At 41.4% G+C, this 22,906-nt stretch overlaps 1 protein-coding gene across 2 annotated transcripts in view; it reads right to left on the reverse strand.

Annotated features, from left to right (window-relative positions):
* The window catches only part of stim2b (stromal interaction molecule 2b), a 162,443-nt gene extending 140,510 nt beyond the window's left edge, over positions 1-21,933 (reverse strand). Inside the window, exons 1-2 of one of the 2 annotated variants that reach the window (XM_073064868.1) lie at positions 21,329-21,933; positions 20,686-20,877 (exon numbers count right to left, since the gene is read on the reverse strand). In XM_073064868.1, coding sequence (XP_072920969.1) covers positions 20,686-20,836 — 151 coding nt within the window. In that variant the 5' untranslated portion in view covers positions 20,837-20,877; positions 21,329-21,933. The remainder of the gene's footprint in view (positions 1-20,685; positions 20,878-21,328) is intronic. The other variant, XM_073064867.1, reaches the window with a different exon arrangement.
* Between the last annotated feature and the right edge of the window lie 973 nt (positions 21,934-22,906).

A 22,906-nucleotide genomic window follows, 5' to 3' on the forward strand; every position in this document is an offset into this window, starting at 1 on the left:
TTATTCATTTAAATGCACTCAAAAAGCTTCGAACATATATACCTGTAACTCAACAAGCAAGAAATGTAAGTGGATTTGATTTGATGTTCTGGTGGCAAAGGCACTAGTAATCACTTTACATCAGTCACTCTCAACATAACTTCCCTGTCATTACCAAGAAACACTTGATAGTGGCCTCAGCGTCAACGGGCTTGGGCAGTGGGTGGTGGGGTTTGCAGGAACAGAGTGGATCGGGTAATCAATAGGATTTTCGCACAATTTCAATTGGTGAAAACTAACAAAGGTAGAATCAGGTATGTATGAGCCTTACCGAAGCACAAAGCCTGACCATCAGTCACAGTCTTCTTCAGGTAACACAGCTCAATCATGAACTGCATTTAAAAAAGGATCACGATGAAGAATACAGTCGGCCCTCCTTATCCGCGGATTGGGAAAACCCGGAAGTTCTCTCTCCAGCACTCGTTGTTTGAGCATGTACAGACTACTTTTTCTTGTCATTATTCCCTAAACAATATAGTATAACAACTATTTGCATAGCATTTACATTGTATTGGGTATTATAAGTAACTCAGAGATGATTTTCAAGTAGAAGCCGTCCCCGGGTTATGAAAGAGTACCGTTCCTGAGTCCGTCTTTAAGTCAGATTTGAAGTCGGAACAGGTGCATCGGGTATTATTTAGCGTCAGTTAGTCAAACATTTGTCAGTATATAGTACATATTTTACCTTTTTATGTATATAAAACAATTAAGAAACGCATGTATTTCAATAATTAAACCTCTGTGTTACTTAGTAATAATTGTAGCTTTCATCGGGGCAGGGCCTTTCACGTACTCCATTAAAATTGTTCTGATCGTTGACCGACTGTAGCCTAAAGCTTTTCCCATGACCAACGGCTTTTCACCTCTTTCTGATCACTTTATTACTTCCACTTTATTTTCAATCGTGATGGTCATTATTTTCATGAACATAAACACTGCGGATTCAGAGCTGCACCGCCGGGTCCTAATGTCCACCGCACTGAGACATGTTGAATAAGGGACTTGAGCATCCGCAGTTTTTGGTATCTGCTGGGGGGTCCCGGAACCAATCCCCCGCAGATAAGGAGGGCCGACTGTAATCAGTAAGTGAATGCATCAGTGTGCTGGTTAGCAAAACTGAGTAGAGGTGAGGTGAGTAGGTTATAGAACAGAAATCAAACAATATTATTGCCCGAATCGTACTGTGGTTCTCCTCAAGATGATTTTGGAAATGCTGGCCAGAAACCAATGAGGTGCTGCAATGTGCCAGGAGAAATCAGATCATAAAACTCCACCGAAGTCCACTGGCATATGGCAAATCTGCACACTTCAGCTTTGCCACCTGTCAAAGCAGTAAAGATTTTTCCGATGCTCAGCGTACTTGTGCACCAAGTCTTAAAGTTGACAGTATTTAAGTAATAGTTTCAGTTCCCAGAAAAGAATGTAGTACTGTTCCTAAATTTAGAGCTTCCTGAATTGTGCAATTCTCATTTTACTGCAGGTGACACGGGGTTCAGTAATTCTACTGCTAACCATTGTCATTCCTCAAAGTAGCAAAAGGATACTTTTGTAGTGTTGTCACATTCTCAATATGGAAATGCCTAAGGGGCAGATAAATACAGTAGCTGTCAAACAACTGCCTTGCAGAGTTACCAGTGCCGGTCGTGTTCTGATGTTCTGCACAAGGGACTGCTTGACGGTTTGTTGCTTGACTAATGGAACAAAAGCACCAATACCTATGGCCTTCAGATCTAGATTCCTCAGAAACAGAAAACATCCTGTCCGTATCCACCCCGTCAAGACCACTCAGAAACTCATCCCTTTCCGTCATATGAACTGCCCAGGGCTTAGGAGTAAATTAATTGTCTGCTTCTTTGATTGTTCAGTTCAGAGATCTGAGCCTTGTGTCCGAACTGCTGGGAGCATCCAAGACAAGTCAAGTTTACTGTCATTTAACTATGTGCATGTATACCGTCAACCAAGACATTTCTCCAAACCAGGGTGTAAGGTATTGTTGCACACATAACACACTATAACTTAAGAGAGTATTGATAAAATCTACAGATGAATTATACATAAATAAACAAAGCAGAGTGCTTAAATTAAATATTATAAAGTGCAAAACAGATTAACCAGCGACACTTTGAGTGCGATGCGGCAGGGAGTTCAGATGCCTCATGGCCTGGGGGAAGAAATTGTTTCTCAACCTGACTGTTCTGGTTTTCATGCATTGTAATCTCCTGCCTGATGGTAGAAAGTCAAAGATGATGCTGGAGGGAATCCTTAACAAAAGGGCCCTGTGTGCATAGTGCTCTTGAGAAGTGTCCCAGGTGGACGAGTCCTTGGCCTTTGTGCCCCTTCATCCACAGTAATCAGTTGAGAAATTGAGTTCAAGACTTGGATGAAAGCAGACGGGTGATTAGTGGAAGAATTGCTGAACATCATGTAACCTGCAGTAACATAAGAATTGAAGGAAGCTGTGCACATGAACCGCAACATCCTCTGCAAATCAACATCAAGGATTTTGCTATTAATAGTGTACTGTCTGTCTCTTTACATTTGATTTCCTAAAGGGCAACAGCTCACATTTGATTCGGTTAAAATCCATCTGCCATTTTTCCACCTCTATCTACAATTGATCTGTAATCACAATGTACACTTTATCAGTCTTCTATGCTATCCAACAACCTCTGTATCATTTGCAAACTAACTATCCCACCCATCTACATTTTCATCCAAGTCACTTACATATAATCACAAACTGCAAAGATCCCAGAACAGATCCCTGTGGAACTCCACAAGTCTGACTTCTAGCCAGAGTAAGAAACATAAACTACTACCCCGATTTCTATGGGCAAGCCAATTCTGTATCCAAGTGGCCAATTCACCATGCATCTTTTTCTTCTAGAGGAACCTTGTCAAGCATCTTACTAAAATCCACGTAAACAAGGTTTCACAACTCAATCTTCATCACTTCCTCAAAAACTTCATCAATTTAGCAAGACATTGCCCAGCACAAAGCCATGCTAGCTGTCCATAATCAAGCCATGATTTTCCAATTGTCCATAAATCTTAACCCTAAGAATCCTCTTCAGTAACTTCCTTATTACTTACATAAGACTCACCAGTATGTAGATTCCAGGATTATTCCTATTTCCCTTTTTTAATAAAAGAACAACAAAATCTACTTGCCAGTCCTCTGGGAATTTGCCTGTGACTACAGAGCACATGAAGATATTGAGCAGGAACCAGCAATCTCATCTTTTGTCTCTCTCAAAAACCTGAGGGGTATCCTATCTGGGCTGGGAGTTATTTCTTTTTTTTAAAAATCTCAAAATGCCTTAGCAAATTAGCACACTTCATGCTGATCTCCCTCTCCCCATACTTTTCTCTTTGGTAAATACTGAAACAAAGTACTCCATTAGAACCTCATCCACATCCTCTGTCTCCAAGCACATTGCCTCCTTTATCCTTGAGTGGTCCTACCCCCTTCAATTGAAATATGTATTGAACCATCCTCATGGTTGAAAAAAAATTACTACTGTACATCAGGGCACAATCTGAACAGCATGTGTGCATTGATGCTTCCTGCTCATACAAGATTCTTCAAAGAAACCAGGTCCCAAAACATTCCTTAGGAAACAAGTCATTCCAACTCTTGGATATTATCTCATTTCCATATTGCTCCATGTAACGGGGCTTTCCAAGAAGGATGAAACTGCACAATCTCCAACTCCTCGATGCTGTCCATATCCAGACCATTGTGTGATCTGGAGATAGTAAGAGTAGCCAGCAGAGATTTCTCTACACAAGAACCCTCCCAGATTCTAAAGGAGTCTTCAGGAGAAAGTTATTGGATGTGAATGACTCCTAAGGCTATTTGATATCCAGGATGTAATATAGTCCCTGTTCCATTTTTATTTACAGTGTGAGGGTTTGTATTTCCTTGTCCATTATCTGAAAGAGCTGCCCCTGATTGTTTAAACTGGTCTTCAAAACAATAGTTCTGACTTCACCGCACTGTAAAAAGTCAATCAGGTAGATTTAGCACCTTTCTTGCTGGTATACATCTACATTAACAAAGGTTACTATCAACAGGAACATGCCACGTAATAGAAGAGTTCATTTTGATCAACTTCTTGCCTCACTCCTCTGGATATATTCACACCTGGATGCCCAAGAAAAGGGAGGCTTTCTGTGACACTGCACACCCCAGAAGGACAAGAATACTGCAATGAAACCAGCCCCCCCCCCCCCCAATCCAGGAATCATTTTCACTGTCTTCTTTATTTCAATTAAGTTGTAATAGACAAGTGGTATTGAGTTCAAAGATGCCTTCCAAGTTCCCCTCTTATGGTCCACGTGTATCATTACAATGAAAATTATTAATGATAAAACTACTCCTAAGGAAATAAAAAGCTCTGTAGCTATAAATTGACATTAGTCTTATCCAATCACAATGGTGCATAATATGTCATAGGTCATATGACTGGATAAGCTAACCACATAGAAAGAAGGATGGCATGCTGTCATCTGTTTTGTTGCTTTAGAAACCATCCAAAAAGAAAAAAAACAAAGCCTAAACTTGTGTTCAAATGACTAAGTGTTTAAGAAGCCAGGGGCAAAAAGACAAATCAATTTGTTTATAGTTAAATACTTGCTGAATTTTTTTCTCTTCCACCTCAACTCAGAAAATAAGCCAAAAGTGTACCCGGAAATCATGGAAACATTATGTGATACAACTACACAGGTGACTTTTTATGCACATTATGAAGAAGTGCTTACAAATGGAAAAGCTGGGAAGCGTTTGCTGCTCAGTAGTTAATGTCTGAAATGCAGATAAGAAAATATTGTACAATTATATAGCAGTTCATATTAAACTTAAGTTTTTACTTCTAGTAGGGCAATGTTTTCACATTAATGTTTTCAAATTATATACTGCAATTCTCTGCTTTGTAAATCAGAGTTAAACAACACGAAAGTTTGAACTGACAATATTGGTAATTGCTAATTGTTTTATTATTGTCATATGCGCCAAGGTACATTGAAAGCTTTTGTCTGTATGCTAACCAAACAGATCATTTCAAACACAAGTCCACTGAGGTACTAAAAAACAATGCTGAATACAGTGTTACCGTTGCGAAGTCGTTAAAAAAATGACAATTTATGCATTACCAAAAGTTAATTGATAAGTGACAATTAATAACTAATAATAAATAATCCAACTTAAAACAAGGACTCCTTAAATATGAAATAAACTAATGATTAACATCAAGAAAAACAAACATATGTCCTAAACATTAGAAGCCTACTAGCCCACAGCAAAAGTCATTTTCATACTAATGCAAGGAGGAAGTTTCCATGATCTTGTAGCTTGCTTCATGATAAGATCATGGGATGGCAGAAAAAGATTAATGGCTCAGGTATTTTTATATAGTAAACTGCGAATACCAGTTCCATTATTAATTTTAAAAAGCCCATCACATCTCCTGAGAAATGTTTTGCCCATTTTTTCTCTGACCTCTAAATGCAAATTAAGCAGAACTCATGTTACAAGGTACACAATGACCCGATTATACTGGGAAACACCAGAGTTGCATGATCACCCTTAAACAAAAGCAGACTTGTCCTCCTTCCTGAAGCTACCAGCTCTTCAGCAGCAGAAGGCTGTCAGCTCACCTTATCCAATTCTCATACTTCAAATCAGCACCAGCAATGAGTTAATTTTCTGGAGATTCCCAGTTGCAAAACTGTGCACAGAATGCCAACAAACTGACAGTAGAGGGAAAGAAGGGAGTTAGAAAGTGTCCCATTGTGCAGTCCTCGCCATGATACTTCCACCATCTTGTCCCCTTTATTACCATCATAATCCGTGCAACACTGAGGACTTAGGAAAAGACCAGATCCCAAACTTACAAGCCATCCATGGATGACAACTACGTTCTACTTTTACAGACGTCTTTCAAGTTGATTTTGTGCACAAGTTGGAAAAAACACAAAAATACCCAATATGGTAAACAGAACTCCATATTATAGTAACGAATTGTATCAAATCTCCCAAGACTGATAAGCAAGAAGAACTACTAAACAAAAAGAGAGGAACAAACATATGTACACATGTTGGATATTTCAAATTTATTAATGTTGTGGAAGCTTGTTTGTATGTACATAATCCGGGGAAGGTCCTATACAAATATAATGTTGCCAGCCACAGAGCAGATATATATCAACATTAACCTCAAGGGACTTTGTAAACTACCTGGGTGATCACGCAGGTCTTTATCTACAATATTGCCTAATATGAACTCGGCACTCCATGTGGCCAATTTGTTAATGTTAAACTAACCAGAAGAGAATGCAATAGGCATCCACCTTTCAACAACAATGCTTCCACTGAATTCCTCAGCACCAACCTCCTAGGAGGGACTCTTTACCGATCAGAAACACTGTAGATATAACAGCCATTTGGAGGCTGGAATTTCAACGTGAGTGACTCACCTCCTGCACAATTCAGGCTGGATGCTGGAGGATGTAAGGTGGGTCAGATGGCCAGGTGCAGATGAACGAGTTTGACCCAAACACTGACTGTTCCGTTACCTCAACAGACGTTGCCTGATCCACTGGGTTCCTGAAGCATCTTGTGTGCTTCTGAAGATCCAGCATGGCCGTCTCTTGCATCACAACTCAGGCCATGCTAACTGGAGATCCAATGGAACACCACCACCAATGAATTCCCACCAAGTTACAGAGCACCCCAGCTTGGAATTACATTGGCAGTACTTCATCATCATTAGCTCAAATTGCCAGAATTCATATCTAACTGAACTGCAGGACTAGATGTATCACATGGATTACAGCACTCCTTAAGAGTATTTAGGGATGGGTAATAAACACCAGCCTTGCCAACAACATCCAGACCCGGTAAAAATGATTTTTTTTTTAATTACTGATACAGCAACAAGCACGGGTATACTCTGGCTCCAGTACACACCCATTCACTAATTGCAATCACTTTGGACAAGAGCACATGATAAAAGCAAATACCTTCCAATCCAGGCATCATTCTGGCAAAAACCGAAGAGCTGATTATTGACTATAGGAGGTAAAAAAACTGGGGGTTCATGGCCAGTCCTCATTGGGGGGGGGGGGGTCAGTAACTCTAAATTCATTGTGTATTCTCAACTAGGATCAGTCCTGGCATCAGCATGCGAGTGTCAATTCAAAGAAGACACGGCAGCACCTCTACTTTCTTACAAGTTTGCGCAGATTCGGCACGGCATCCAAAACTGACAACCTTTGACAAACTTCCATCGATGCACAGTGCAGAGTATCCTGACGAGTTGCGTCACAGCCTGGTATAGAAACACCGATCCTTAAGAATGGAAAAGCCTACAAACAGTAGTAGATACAGCCCAGTCCATCACAGTAAAAACCCTCCCCACCACTGAGCACATCTGCAAGGAACACTACCACAAGAAAGCAGTCTCCATCGTCAAGGAGCCCCACCATCTACGCCACGATGACATCAGGAAGGAGGTACAAGAGATCTGGGTCCCACACCGCCAGGTTCAGTGACAGCTATTACCCATCAACCATCAGGCTCCTGAACCAGCATGGATAACTTCACTCACCTCACTACTGAACTCATTACTGAACACAATCCATGGACTCAGCCTCAAGGACTCGACATCACATGCTCTCAGTATTACTTATTTGCTCACATTGCTTTCACGTCAGTCTTTATGTGTAATTTTTCATTGATTCTATTGTATTTCTACTGTGAATGCCTGCAAGAAAATTCATCTCAGGGTGATATATTCGTACTTTGATAACAAATTTACTTTGAACTTCGAAAATGGAGATCCAAAAACACTTGACAAACTTCACACCATCCAGATCAAAGCAACCTCTCTGACCGACAAGCGGTCCATTACATTAAACATCTGTCCCTTCAACACTTACAGGTTGTGTTGTTGTTTCTTAGCTAGACAGCTCCAATAGCACCTTGGTCAATCTCTTCTGCACTCTCACCAACAGCATCCAGATCCTCCCTGTAATTTGGCAATCAGAACTGGACACCATACTCCCAGTGTTTTATACTGCTGAACATGTGAGAGAATCTTAATTGTAAGAACTGAAGCTATCCTACAAGGCGGCTCACCACTGGAGGCTTCTGAGATAAATTACACACAAATACAATAAATTCTGACGAAGGGTCTCGGCCCGAAACGTCGACAGTGCTTCTTCCTATAGATGCTGCCTGGCCTGCTGTGTTCCACCAGCATTTTGTGTGTGTTGTTCAAATTTCCAGTATCTGCAGATTTCCTCGTGTTTACAATAAATTCTGGTCATGTCAATCGTGCCAACATCCTATGAATTCACATGGGGGGAAAACAGCTAAAAAGCCTTTCTGGCCCACTTGCCCTTCATTCCTGCCTTGTCTGCTATTTTTTGCCCCATTTAATGTGTGGTATTTGAACGAAAAATCCGTGTTCCACTCCTGGAAATAGATGGAAAGAAGCTTCTCTTAAAAAGTACATATTGAATGAAAACTAAAGCAAAACCTTCTCAGTTAAGTCTTACAACTCCTCCCTTGTATTTAGCAGCTCCATTAAAGAGTACCCAAGATCTACACAAATTTACAGTGAGGAAAGAGCTGGGATGAGGATCGAAAGTATCACTGGAGAATGGGAATTTAGAAAGTCTGTAGGAGGACAGACCTGAAATTGGACTGGTAAATGTAAGATTAATATTGCAGTGTGTGGAAACAAAGAGGCTGAAGCACTCACAATTGAAGATGAGGCACAAACCTTCATACCTGTGCCACTGTGCCTGCCTTTCAAAGCAAGTCATTCAACGGATCCCTCATTGTGATTATACCTATGCCTTCTCTGTTCTGAGAATATCTTCCAACTTCTCCAGCTTAACCACCATCTCCTCCCACTCCCCTTGCTCCGTGTAATGGAATAGATAAGACAGACTGAAAGGGGTACAGTTCATAAAATAATGAAGGACTGAGATAGGTCCTGGTAAAAAAAAAGCAGGAGAGGAGACATGAAGTAGGATCTGACAAGCAATCCATTAAGCAATCTACGAACAAAACAATAACTGGAACAAGTGTCTACTGAAGTGAACAAGATGGTGTTACATTTTCCAGTAGCAATGCAAACAAAGGAGAAGCTGAGATAACATTAAGAAATAGAAGTAGGGTTCCTGGATAAAGAAATGCAAAACCAGAAATAACTTCTGATCCTTCTTCAGATTAGGGGAGAATTATATTTGGCTTCTGGGCTTGGCCCTCATGTCAGCTAATATCAAATGGGGCGCTCCTTCCTGAAACAAATTTCAATCCAGTTAAAATTCCAATAAATACATCCATCTTTCCTAGAGCTTGGTGACACTTCTTGCTACCTACTTGCATGTTAAGATTACATCCTCACCCATGTTTTGGTTTTAGTAGTTCTCTGCAACCCTCTAATTTACATATATCCTTATACATTCATCGTAGATGAAAGACTAAATTGAACAGGAAGGTGATGCATACAAACTGCAATTCCCTTACATGCAGGGTTAGGTTTCCTTTATTCAGCAACTTGGCTGTTGGTGCCATAAAGGTTTTTTTCAGAAAGATAAGCTGCTGCTGTCAAAATGAATCAATCTAAACACTTCGGATCATCTGCTTTTTAGTTACAGATCCGAAACAATGCAAGATTATGACTAATAAACATAGAGCTACCTGCAGCGTGTGAGGAGAGCACTGAAACAACCCCATCCACTTCTTACTTGCAGTTATGCAAGTCACTGGTTAGGCCACACTTGCAAGCTTTGTGCAGCGTCTTGGTCATGCTGTTATAGTAAAGACACTGCCAAGCTGCAGAGGATGCAGAACATTCATGAGAACACTGCCTGAACTACAAGGCCTGAGTTAATAGGGAGAGGATGGCCATGCTGGCTCATTATTCCCTGGACCACAGGAGAACGAGGGGTAGCCTCATTGAAATTTATAAAATGAGAGGTATGGATGGTCAGAGTCCAAAGCTAGAGGTCACAGATACGAGACAAGTGGAGAGATTTAAAACAGACCCGAGAGACAACTTCTTTTCACGCGGAGCACCTGCAATGAGCTGCCAGAGGAAGCAGTTGAGACAGGTAAAAGTGTGACATTTAAGAGTCATTTGAATAGGTAAATGTAGGGGAAGGGCTTGGAGGGTTATGGGCCAAACACAGGCAACTGAGACTGGCAAGGAGAAAATTGCATTTGCCATGGGCCAAAAGGACCTGTTTCCATGATGTATTGCTCTAGACGACTCTCTGATCTTGAACAAATACTCCACGTGACCACAAAAAGCAACTATCTGATCTATTCTTTTCAGAACGGTAAATTTCACAGTAGGAAACATGCAAGTGGAACTCAATCCTGGATGCAGATGACTTGTTCCAATTTGGCAAGCAGCAGTTACAATCTTTTCTATCATTTTGCCAAAAGGCTGATAACTCCACTAGTAGGCACATGTCATAATAATACAAGGTAACAATGATATAATTATTTTAACTTTGAACTATAAATAACCTTGATTGTTCATCCGAGCATTGCAGTAACCTAAAGCTTGCTCCAAAGTTTCTGAAAAGCACATGTAAAGATATTCAAGCCTTGGGTTGGGGAATTCTATGCACAAGCTTCTGAAAGAGATGGCAATAATCACCTTCACTGGGGTTTATTTGATTATATTAAAAATAGGCTTTATTAATATTCTGAAATAATAATTCAAATAATGATAATGCCAACAAAATACAGCTTCATGCCCTTACAGAGCTGCATTTCAATTCTAAGTCTTAAATATTATGCAAGAATATCAATACATCAACTGTTAACTGTCTCATTTTGAAACTACACTGTATCATAAGACACATTTCCACATGTGCTTCAGAACTACCTTGCAATGAAGTCTAGAACTTCAGAAGATGAACCAACTGACAAGAAGTGCTGTGAACTTCCTGTAAAGGGATTGCCACTCAAGCCTTCTCTTTCAATCCCCTTTATATTGTAATGCTTACTCCAAATCAACCAGCTATACAAAAAAAAGCTTGTCTCAGTACTGATCCTTGATCATATACTTCCTAACATTTCTTCAATCCTAGAAATGCCTGTTGATCCTAACTGGTTCATAGAACAGTCGCAGCACAGAAAGAGGGTATTGACACATTAAGCTCATGGTCTATTTTTCAGAAGAGCACTTCTCAGACTCATTTATCAGTTTTTTTCCTATACAGCCTTATCCAACTCTTTTATGGGATGGTACAATTTTAACCTTCTACCACAATCCTTTCACAGAGCATTCCGAATCTTAATCAATCACATGAAATTCTTATTTCCCATTTCTCAGTCTTTCTAAAAATTTAAGTTCCTCTTCATGCAAGTTGCTTAGACATCTATGCCCATGAACATTTTTTCAAATATATCGCATTGTTTCATTTGCAATCTGTTCCATTTTTAAATGAACCTCCCTTCTCCTCCTGCTCATTCTCTATTTCTTCTTTTGTGATAATTTTGATACCTTTGCAATATTCCTTTCATACTCCTCTTTTGATAGCTCTTACTAGAGGTCTGAGTGAAATTTCTTCACAAATATAGCAGCAAATAACAAAGGTACTGAGTTTACATGGAGTATGTTTAGCAACTGAGCACCACACAAAAAAAAATCAGTTGTGTTTTTTTTAAAATACACATCAAAGAATATTCAGCCTGTGCAGGAAAGTTGTTCTCACATGAAAGATCAGCAGTGCAGCAAGGAAAATGAAATGGTCTACTATTGCTCTAATTCTTATGCTATGTTAGGTAACCTTGATGACTCATCTCCACCAGTAGCCAGGATTTGTGTTATTTGTGTCTACTGGTGTGCCATTTTCTCTCAATTAATTTCCTTACCTCATTAGTCATCTTTGGAGGTTTTTTGGCAAGCAGAGAACATGCCCTCAGAAATATGTATCAGATGGCATTAAATGATCATGAACTGTCGACAGTCTGTCTCCCTTTATTAATCAATTTTCTGCACTCAATTCTACATTTCATCTAAAACTACCTCGCTAAAATTTCCTAGTAAGCAAATAGAGAAGTTCTACTGAAAATACTATTCTACTACATTCATAGAATTGTTTGGAGTTTGTACATTCTCCCCATGACAACATGTGTTTCCTCCAGCTGCTCCAGTTCCTCCCACAGTGCAACAACGTACCAGTTGGTAGGTTAATTGCTTATTGTAAATTGTCCTGTGATTTGGCTAAGGTTAAATTGTGGGCTGCTGGGTGGCGCAATTCGAAGGGTGAGAAGGGCCAATTCCACACTGTATCTCAATAAATAAATAAACCTCACTGGCATGGAGAAAGTTTCAAACTTTCACTTTCAAACAACCACTCCAGTTTTCCTTGATTTGCCCATGCCTTTCTTAAAGCCAACTAATCACCTCCCAAACTACAGAATCCAGGGTCTTGTTCGTGACCAATGTTAGAGCAAAAGACGTTAAAGTTACCCAGTTTTTGCTCCTCTCCTTTTTTGAATACGTGTCCTGTTAATTAATGTTTTGCATTATGCACATCTTGAAGAAATTCACGACTCAAAACAGAAGCACAGCATCTACTATTTGGTTTCCAATTTTGTTCAGCAAGTTGCTCTTCCCCCTCAGCCCCAGCCAAACAACCCCAGATAACCGTGCAACATGCTTAGAACAAATTCCTATCCTTAGTTGTCTTTCCTTTCCTCTGGGAGAGACTTTGGCACAGAAGCAGTTCAACCAGGCCATTGTAAGAAAGAGAGCTACAGCAGACTCGTCCACTTCTGGCAGACCACAGTCTGTGCGGCTTCAGAGCTGTGAGTCAGACATGGTTATAAGCAGCACTGGGGCCCCACAGGGGACTGCATTGGCTCCTTTCCCCTTTACCCTGTATACCTCGGACTTTACACACCAAAAATTGTCATCTGCAGAAATCCCCTGATGACTCAGTAATAGTTGGGTGTATAAAGAGAGGACAGGAGGATGAATGCAGGGCCCTGGTGGAGGGCTTTGTCAAATGGTGCAAGCTAAATTGTCTGCAGCTCAACATCAGTAAGACAAAGGAGATGGTGATGGACTTAAAGACAAAGCCTGCACTGCTCCCTGTTACCATTGATGGTGAGGACCTACAAGTACCTGGAGGTGCACCTGGATGACTTGTTCTGATGTTAATGTTTTCATCAGCGACGATCTTCACAAACTGATCAATGAACTTCTTTGCTGCTTTGTGATCAGCAGACACTTTTATCTTTAATTTTTTTAAAAATCTTTAAAAATTTAATGCACTTTTCTTAAATTTCTGCAACCAGCCTGAATATTCGCAATTACCTTCAATTTTCAGTAACTGTGATAGATCTTTGCTTATTTCATGACCAGCGGCATATGTTCACTCCGACGCTGACACATCCACTCTTTCAGTACACAATCACAATCTTCATTTTTTGCTTTATGCAGTGTTTTTCTATTTTTTTTTAAAACTAACTGTTCTGCATATGTGAGATCATTTCTCAGAATGGTCTGTGGTGTGTGCAGGCTTGTACATCACCTGGGAATGTTTCCTGTGCCTTAGGGAATTTTCCATTTGTAACGTCATGTCAGTGCTCAGAAGTTTTTTTGGATTTTGGAGGTTTTCAGATTTAGTAATTTCAGCTAAGGGGTGCTCAACCAGTATTTCTGACATGACCTCTTTGCTATTCTATTCTTTACCTCAGGATATTATAACACGCATCCCATGTTCCTTTTTAATTACCTCCCAAAGCTTTCCCCCTGCCGGACACAAGCAGTCTGGGACCCCTATCTTTGATGAAAAAGTAATTCCTCCATATACTCAAAGGCCAGCCAGATGTGTAACAAAGGGCATCCATGGATGGCAGGCTGGCAAGCACTGTGGATGAGAACCAGCAGGGATGACTGGGTCTGTGGATTCTGGGATCAGGTGTCCTTGCAAGCAGGGGACACAAGGGCTGGTGACACCCTAAATACACTAGTCAGGGAGTCCAAGATTCATTGACTGGAGTTCTGGGTCCTGCCATTGGATAGTCCTGGGGTCAATGTTAAAGTCTGAAACCCAAAAGTCGATCATAAGCCTGGAAGTGGAAGTCTGATGGTTGATGCCCTAAGCCAATGGGTCTGAAAATCCACTGGGGAAAGGCCTATTGTCCACAAATCCACTGGAGCCCAGTCCTAGGGTTGGAGGACTGTCTGACTGGGTGTATGTGCAGAAGGAAAGGGGTTTGTTGAGTGTTGTGTTCCCTGTTGTTAACATCAAAAACCAGTGGGTGAAGGTTTAAATAGAGATGAGAAACATTTGAAGAAGATTTATGATACAAGTTTTTATTTACACAGAGAGGCTGGTACCTGGAAGGGATGGCCAGGGGAGATGGTGGAAGCAGATACAAGAGCAATGTTTAACAGACTTTAGAGAGGCACTAATAGGACTAGACAGACGAGACACAGCGAGTATGCCCCCAAAGGCAGAGAACTCCAGAACGAGAGTCCACAGCCTCAGGATACATCTTAGAATGGAAATTAAGATAAATCCCTTCACCCAAAGAGTCGTGATTCTTAGCCATAGACAACATTGAAGATTATGTCATTAAATACACTCAGGAAGGAGACAGGATTCGAGGAATACAGGGAGAAGACAGGATACTCAGCTATGATAATATTCATTGGTGGAGCAGGTCCGAAACGACTGAATGACCTACTCCTGTTACCATCTTTCTATATCACAACTCCCATTCAGCATCAAATGATCCCAATATCATTAATTATGCTATCCATTTTAATATATTTTCATTTTTATTATCCAATTACATTTTATATCTGTTAATGAACCTCTTTTGGCCCAGTAAAAATATTTTTATTGCACTCTGTCACATTTTCAATCCTGGACGTCTGGCCAGTTTTCTTGCCGAACTAACCTGTCTTCTCTTTGTGCATTGAACGTCCTAAATCCAATCAATCACATTTTATGATCATTTAACGTTCTTCCAAAGACTCTACATATTTCCCCAAGTTCCCATCCATTATCTGTAAAATGTTATTGCCCAAAATTAAATCAAACATAACTATGATTAAGTATTTGGATCCAGGAAACATTTTTACATGCTCTCCAAAACTACAAAGCCATGTCACCCTACCAAACTCCCATGCCTTTCCACTACATTTATTACATATTCTGGTCTGCCTTGGGTAACATCAGGCAACTACTACTTTCAAGTCTCCATGAACTCTCTCCAGATCTCTTAACAACACAACCCATATTGAGCCCCTTATCAGACACTAAAAGCAATTCCATCTCCCTCTGTTTTACATTAAAACCCAGCATTTCTAGTACATTGCTCCATCCAAGTTTTCTGGTAATGGCAATATAACTTCTCTCTCTGTAACTTGTGTAATTAAACCTAGTTTTATCTGAAATGTTTATAAATCAATGTAGCATTTATTCCGGACTCCAACTTGTGGCATTGTGAACATTCTTTTTCATGGTTTCCTCCATTGTTTTTCAATCTTTGCAACCAATGTTTTGATGGAAGATGGAAGGCTCGATTTGGTGGGCCCACGCATGCTGTAGGCGGTGGTTTCCACTCTTAACTTCTCAGGTACAATTCAGGAAATACAAATGCAGTGCTGAATAGTTGCTGGTGTTTTATAATTGGTGATACTAGAGTAGCTGGAGAAGATTCCTTGATATTGTTTGCAGAAAAATCCGATCAGCATTCCCAGTGTCGAGCTCAATATTCACCCCATGTATATCACAAAGTGGCTCTGCTCATTATCAAACTAATAATCATCTCTGTATATTGGACCTTGCTGACTGAAGACTGAGCTCGTGCTGACCATCAAGTGCCTACTTACACTCAGACCCTGCATAACGCTACCCTGCAGCACACTGACTACAATGCGGTTATTCAATTCTTTATTGAAATTTTTTTAAATGACAAAATTAAACACTTAAAACTTCTCAGGAGCAGCCACCATTACAGTAAGCATTCAATCAGCCAATGAGAGCGCTTTACATATGCTCTGATCCACTCACATATTAGTTCACACTCTGCCTCCCCTGCGTGTGTAAACATTCTTGCTCCCTGCCAATTTATTCCAATTTTTCTACCCATAATGTCTGGAAAATGGACTGCAACTTTCAGTGAGGGTAGTATATCCAAGGGAAAGCATTAGCATGGGTGTGAAACTTCAGATGATACCGCGTTTGGAAGCTAGTGAGTGTCAAGCTGATGCTGGTGCTTCTTTGAAATTAGCTACATCAACAACCAGAACAATTATAAAAAATGCAGACAAAACAAAAGCTTCTGCAACGATGATCTCAAAGTTATCATCAACAAAGATGACTCGTTCAATATATGGGTGGATGACCAAACACAACAAAACATGTCCCTAAGCCAGTAGATAATAATGGACAAGGCAAGAAGCATCTTTATTTTCAAGAAGAGAAAGATACGCCTGTGACGTTCACAGACAGTAAAGGTGGGTTTGATAGATTTGAACAGCACAGTAACCTCCTTCGCATGAATGAAGTGTGGTAGAAGCTATGGCCAGAAGCATGTAACAGCATCCTAGGATTTCAGGCAGAACCAGTCATCCAAAACATCTTTGAACTACCCGATGAAGCGGGATTAGAGGATGTTAATGATGGCAAGATTGAAGAGTTACTGCATTCTCATGGTGAGAGCCTTAATAACGAAGAGCTTTGAGAACTGGTGGAGCATCCCGGGTGAACACGAAGACACGGATGGAGAAGAGGAAACACCAGCAAGAAACCTCATCACAGAATTCCTCAGCACTAGCATCACCATGTCACACAAATCATGGACCAGTTCATCGATAATGACCCTGACCGGGAGGCAAAGAGAGGCATGATTTCCTGCTACCGAGAACTGCTTTGTGAGAGGAAACTTTAAAAGAAGCTGTCAAATCTTGACACCTACTTAGAGAAGCCAAAGCTAGAGGAGGTCCCACAGTCTGGTCCCTGCTATAAGATGTGACCATCACCCACTTCCCTCTGCTGCTGCTCCACTGGTTAGGCCTATTTGTGTGTTTGTTACTCCACAAATTACTTTGTATACATAGAAAAGTATACCAGATATCTTGGTTTGATTTTTCTCCTCAGGTACATGTCCATTTATGCAATGTTATTATGACCCCCCATGGCACTGATTTACATAGTGCTCCACCTCTGAGGAATGCATCCTCAGTGTAAGGTGGGGTCTGAGTGCATACTAATCCTAAAATAATCCCTTTTCATTGCCCCCACCATTCCCGTCAATTCCCTGTAGATTCCACCATTCACCTGCAAACCAGGGATAACTTACAACAGCCAAGCAATCCTATGAAACAGTGCATTTTAGGGATGTGGAAGAAAACCAGAGCATCCAGAGGAAATCTGCGCCGTCACAGGGAGAACATGCAAGTACCACAGCAATGGAGGTCAGGACTGAACCGGGTCACTGGACCTGAGAGGCAGCAGCTCTAATAGTTGTGTCACTCTTAAGAATCGACACATTTAAATTTCTGTTGGTTCCAATGGTCTTCTTCTCAAAAAGCAGTCCCGCAGGATTAAAGACTGTTTGTGTCTACTCCAGCTTTGCAAGTTCCAAGGTGAGGCAAGCGTAGGAACTGCCAGCTCATTCACAAATGGGGCAGGAGCGTAAGTGTGAGTGTGAGTGTAAGGTGGTGCCCTTCCTCTACAGCTTACGTCGGCCTATAATGTATTTTCGGTTCAGGACCTCATGATTCTCCGTATGATCCCAAATGGTCCTGTTCCACTTGAAGCAGTCGCACACCAGTTTTGGAGGAATCAGTGGGCAGTCAAGGAGGCTCTGAGTTTTCTCCTCTGTCCACCGTGTAAATCTGCTCCCACGATAGAGCTCAGAATAAAGTGCCCTGTTTGAGCACGCAAATGGCATAGTCTACCCACCAAGGCTGGCTGAGCATAACTCGAGCCGGTCACAGCAGTCGGTGAGTTTTCAACTTCCTGCTCTCTCTCCCTTCACCATCCATTTTTTTTAAAAAATCGCTGATTTTCTCCTGGACCACCGCCTTCAGGTGTTTGTTAAGTTGTTCTTTTTCTCTTGAATAAAGGTGGCTTTTCCAAACGACAGACAGTTACTACTTACGAACGATTAGCTCCTTAATCTTCTGTCATCTAAGCAGTCCTAGTCCTTCTCAGTCAGGTAGCTAACTGCTACCAATAAAGGTGCTTTATTGGTGCCAATAACAAGAGACTTCAGGGCATCCCATTAGCTGTGGTATTTTGGAGTCCCTGTAGACTGGGAATTGACAGGCTCTGAGAAGAACCAGCTTTGTGGGGTCCTTAAGAGTTTGGGCATTGATGTTCTAATAAAAACAATGATGTTTTGAGGCCAGATTGATGGAGATAAGCAGTAGATAAATATGGACAGTAAAGCATTCACAGCTGTCTGTCATGCTAAAGCAGGGGTGTCAAACTCATTTTAGGTCACGGGCTGGATTGAGCAAAATGCAGCTTCATGCGGACCGGATCAGTCGGACGCGTGCGAACGCAGCTTTCGTTGCCTCCGTTTTTTCAGCCTGCTCTCATGTGTCTCAGTCTCTGCTATAACTACTCAGTGTTTCACTTTACAAATTCCGTTTCTTATGAAGAAGACTGCCGAGCAAGACTGCCGAATAAACACTAAAAACTCTGAAAACCTGGTACCTGAATAAACTCAGCATTAGCCATATCATACGCCATAGGCACTTCGATTACTGGGGCCAGCTTTAATAGTAATTAGATATTATCTCGCGGGCCAAAGATAATTCCACCGCGGGCCTTGAGTTTGACATATATGTGCTAAAGGGACAATATCTGGCAGGGATAATGGCATAATCTACATGTGCTATAAGCATGATTATTGACTGGTATCCCTCTCTTTTCTGCAAATAATCCAACTTTTAAATGATTAGTGATTTGCAAGTTTTCAGTTTTGCTAGAATTGCCATTCAGGTAATCATGGTTCAAGATAAGGGTATGTACACTTTATTTCATTCGCAGCTGACAGAAGAAAGTCAAGTACAATGCCAGGCTGTCAGTCCACACTGTTATTCTCTAGACGTCAAAGAAAACCTCATCCACAGAGCCTTATTTTTAATTCCACAGAACAAAACATAGAACCTTTATATATTAAAACGTCAAAGTATCACACAGAAACATCAAACAAAAATTAGCACCAATAGCTTGGATCTGGAATTTTCTCATCCCTCAGACTTTCAATGTAATGAGTGTCTTTTCTAACAGGAAATAACAAAAATAATTACCAAAACATCTATCAACTAAAACAATCACAAACAACTCCTGTCACACAACTCACATTTTCAGGCAAAATGTTTGGGATTATCATATACAACTGACAACCAGATATGCCTTGTTGTCATAGGAATGACTTACCAATCTTTGTTCCATATTCTTTTCTGACAGAAGTCTGCTGATATGAAAATCACCACCTACATTATTAGGAAGTGAGTTTCAGATTTCTGGTCCTCACTGCAGGACAAGATACTTTCTGATTATTTTCACCTATGGTCAACCTACTACACAACTAAATCATTTTGTCCCGGGCTCCCACTCCAGCAAATAATTTATCCGTATTAACCCAATTTAACTATTCTTATCATTTACAGCATCTCAATTGGATCTCAATTCACTCAAATCGCCAAAACTGAAGGGAATATCTCTGAATCTCCGAACTCACTGTAAAAAAATAAACTGCTGATATTCTACAAGGCCTAAGCATAATGCCAAGGCGCTATGTAGTTAAGTTAAAGTCTGTCCCGAGCCTTCATGTTGGCGCTTATGCCAATCTCTCACTTCTAAATTTCTAGCTCCCACGCTGAAGGACAAAATTTCACCTTCTCAATCATGACGAGTACCGGTAGTACTTTTGTGATTTTACACATTGGGGTATAATTTTGTCTACCCCACAATAAACGTTGTCACTGCTCAGAAAATATGCCGAATGATTTTTCACCTAGGCAAAGTAGTTTGTTCAGTGTTTTAGTCAACACAAGCTGCCTTGTCTGTGCTGTGTCCCATCAAGTACACGTTACGTTTTGAGCAACACAAAAAAAACCCAACAGGGTAGGCAGCATCTATAAAGGGAAATGATTTCCCTTTTACTGGACATGATTTCCCTTTTACTTCCCCCCATAGATGCCACCTGTCCTGCTCGAGTCCCTCCATCAGTTTTTGTGTTACGCTCCAGATTTCCAGCATCGGCCGTCTTTTTTTTATGCACACACTCGTTTCATCCAAGTTGTTTTAATTAAAGGCGGCCCAAAATGTAAAGTTCAGCCCCCAACATGCGGTTTAAACAGTCCTATGATCCCATGTAATAAAAAGGAATTCAACTTATTCCGTGGCAAATAGGCATAATCAAAATGTACTGGACAACATTGTTAAATGAGGGCGTCACCATTCACTTTGAAAATCATAACAGAATTTAGCATACAGGACCCTGGCATTTAATCTATTTGTTTTCTTCATTAGAATAGGCTAAAACAAACAAATTGCGCCTCCAGAGAAATAATTGATGTTATTCATAAACCTGAGTTGTAAAATAACATAACCTAGTTTAGAGTTTACCTGTAGTAATGCCTGGATTTCCGGCTGCAGGCTGTGCGAATTCTTTGGCGTTTGAGTCGGCTGGAGATCCGGCTCCAGAGCTGAGGCATGCGGTGGGAATGCAGAAACTAATCCAGATCAGAGACAGCAACACGCTTCGGCTCCAATCCATCCTCCTCTTCGCTGCCGACACAGCCTTCAACCCTAGAAAGACTGGCGTGCAAATAAAAGGCCCTCAGTATCAAAACATGAAATTCTCTGGGGAGCATTAATTATGTCCGGTGAGCAGATTGCGCTTGTAACCAGTTACAAACATCGGAGCGTGAAACTGCAACAACTACGCAAGTGGCCACTGGATGGAACGTGGCTCTACTGCGTGATAATGACTCGAATGTCTCCCGAAGCCTTGCCGAGCTTCACTACAACATTACAAAGGGGGTTCAAGAATTATCAAGGCTGCAGTCGCGTGTTCCGGCTTCCCGTATGCAACATGACAGGCAGCCGGAGACAAAAAGAAAGCGTTTCCATTCAGTATGAGCGGTGAGACATTTATCGGTCGCTTTTTATTAAAGATCCAGTTCAATGGATAGGTAACTTTCAACAAAACTGATTAATGGTTTTTTAAAAACTTCTTATAAAGTAAAACAAAACAAATGCGCCTCACCTTAAAAAAGACCGATCTCCGGCTTATATCTACTTTATTCTCACTTGGTAACTTTAAATATATATCTTCATCCGTAGAGTTAAACACAAAAGCATCGATTCACAAAGTAAAGACCCCAATTTCCTGCTAGCAAGTCCGGTTCCCCAGCAGGGATCTGAAGTCGCAGCCTCCAGTTAGTAAGCTGCAGGAAACTGCTCACACCCTCTGAGCTGCATTCTGCAATCCCCCACACAGCATCTCTGCAAACAGCGTCTCACTGCCCTCGCCCTCAGCACAACCATCTAACAAGTAAGTTTTCTCTCTTCCCCTCCCCATCCCCAGTTTCACTACTTTTCATATCCGATTTCTTTTGAGTTGAAGTGTTGGCGGGGGGAGGAAGTCACTATGCAAATAGCATGACATCACCGTCGTTCGAGCGTGACGCAAGCAAGAGGTGCTTGAGCGCACTTTTAAACTTTATTTTAAAGTATTGTATATCCTCCCCGTTGCAACGCCGTGGTTCTGTTTCAGTTTTTCTCTTGGTGGCCGATGAAGCTGGAGCGCGCCTCGGCTCCCCGACCCAGTGCACGGCCCCTTTCTTAACTTCACTTCAGGTGGGAGGGTTTCAGCGCAAAGTTTTGTTGGAACTTCGGCTTTCCTCAGGCACCTGCTTTGCGCGCGCCGTTCCGGGGAAAGCTCGCTCACGCTGCGCGCGCCCGAACCTCCGTGGGCGGGGACACCGGCGCCTTCTGCCGCTCGTCATTGGTCGACGGGTCGCAACATGGCAGCGTCTCATTGGCGCTGTTGCCAGTCACTGTCTTGGAGACGGTAAATGTCTCCACTTGAGGGAAGGTTCGTCTTGTTCCGGCGCCTAGTTCGCTTACTTGAAATTCAGCACCACTTCCTGCTGGTGATTCACGACTCTTGCCTTTGTGTGTGAAATAGGGGGGGGAAACATCAGCCTGGAAGAATTGTTCATTTGTGTTTTAAAGCGTGCATTAGGGTTGTTGCAGCAACGCTAAAATGGAGATATAATTTACATCAGCAACTTGGTTATGAATGTAAGAGGTGTGATCAGTAAGTTTGCGGATATCGTGAGAGTGACTGGTGTTGATTCGAGCAAGCAATGTTGTCTATGTGTGCAACAGGATCCTGGCCTGTGGAAATTTAGACAATGTTGACAGATGGAATTTATTTCTGAAAAGTGCAAGGTGATGCATTTTCGGAAGTCATTTGGAGGCAGGATGAACAGAAGGATCTTGCGATTAAATTCAAAATTCCTTGAAACTGCTCATTCCAGCAGTGTGTGGTACCCTCCTGCTTCAAGCAGGCTTCAATCATACCGGTGCCCAAGAAGGGTGTGGCGACCAGTCTCAATGACTATCACCCAGTTAGCACTTACATCCACAGTGAGGAAGTGTTTTGAGAGGCTGGTGTTGAAGCATACCAGCTCCTGTCTGAGTGGTGACTTGGATCTGCTCCAGTTCGCCCATTGAACCAACAGGTCTACAGCAGAAGCCATCTATTGGTTCTTTACACACCCTGGAACATCTGGACAGCAAAAGTTGCATACATCAGGATGCTTAGCATTTAATACCA

The sequence above is a fragment of the Hemitrygon akajei genome, chromosome 13, assembly GCF_048418815.1.
Source record: "Hemitrygon akajei chromosome 13, sHemAka1.3, whole genome shotgun sequence".
Classification (NCBI taxonomy): domain Eukaryota; kingdom Metazoa; phylum Chordata; class Chondrichthyes; order Myliobatiformes; family Dasyatidae; genus Hemitrygon; species Hemitrygon akajei.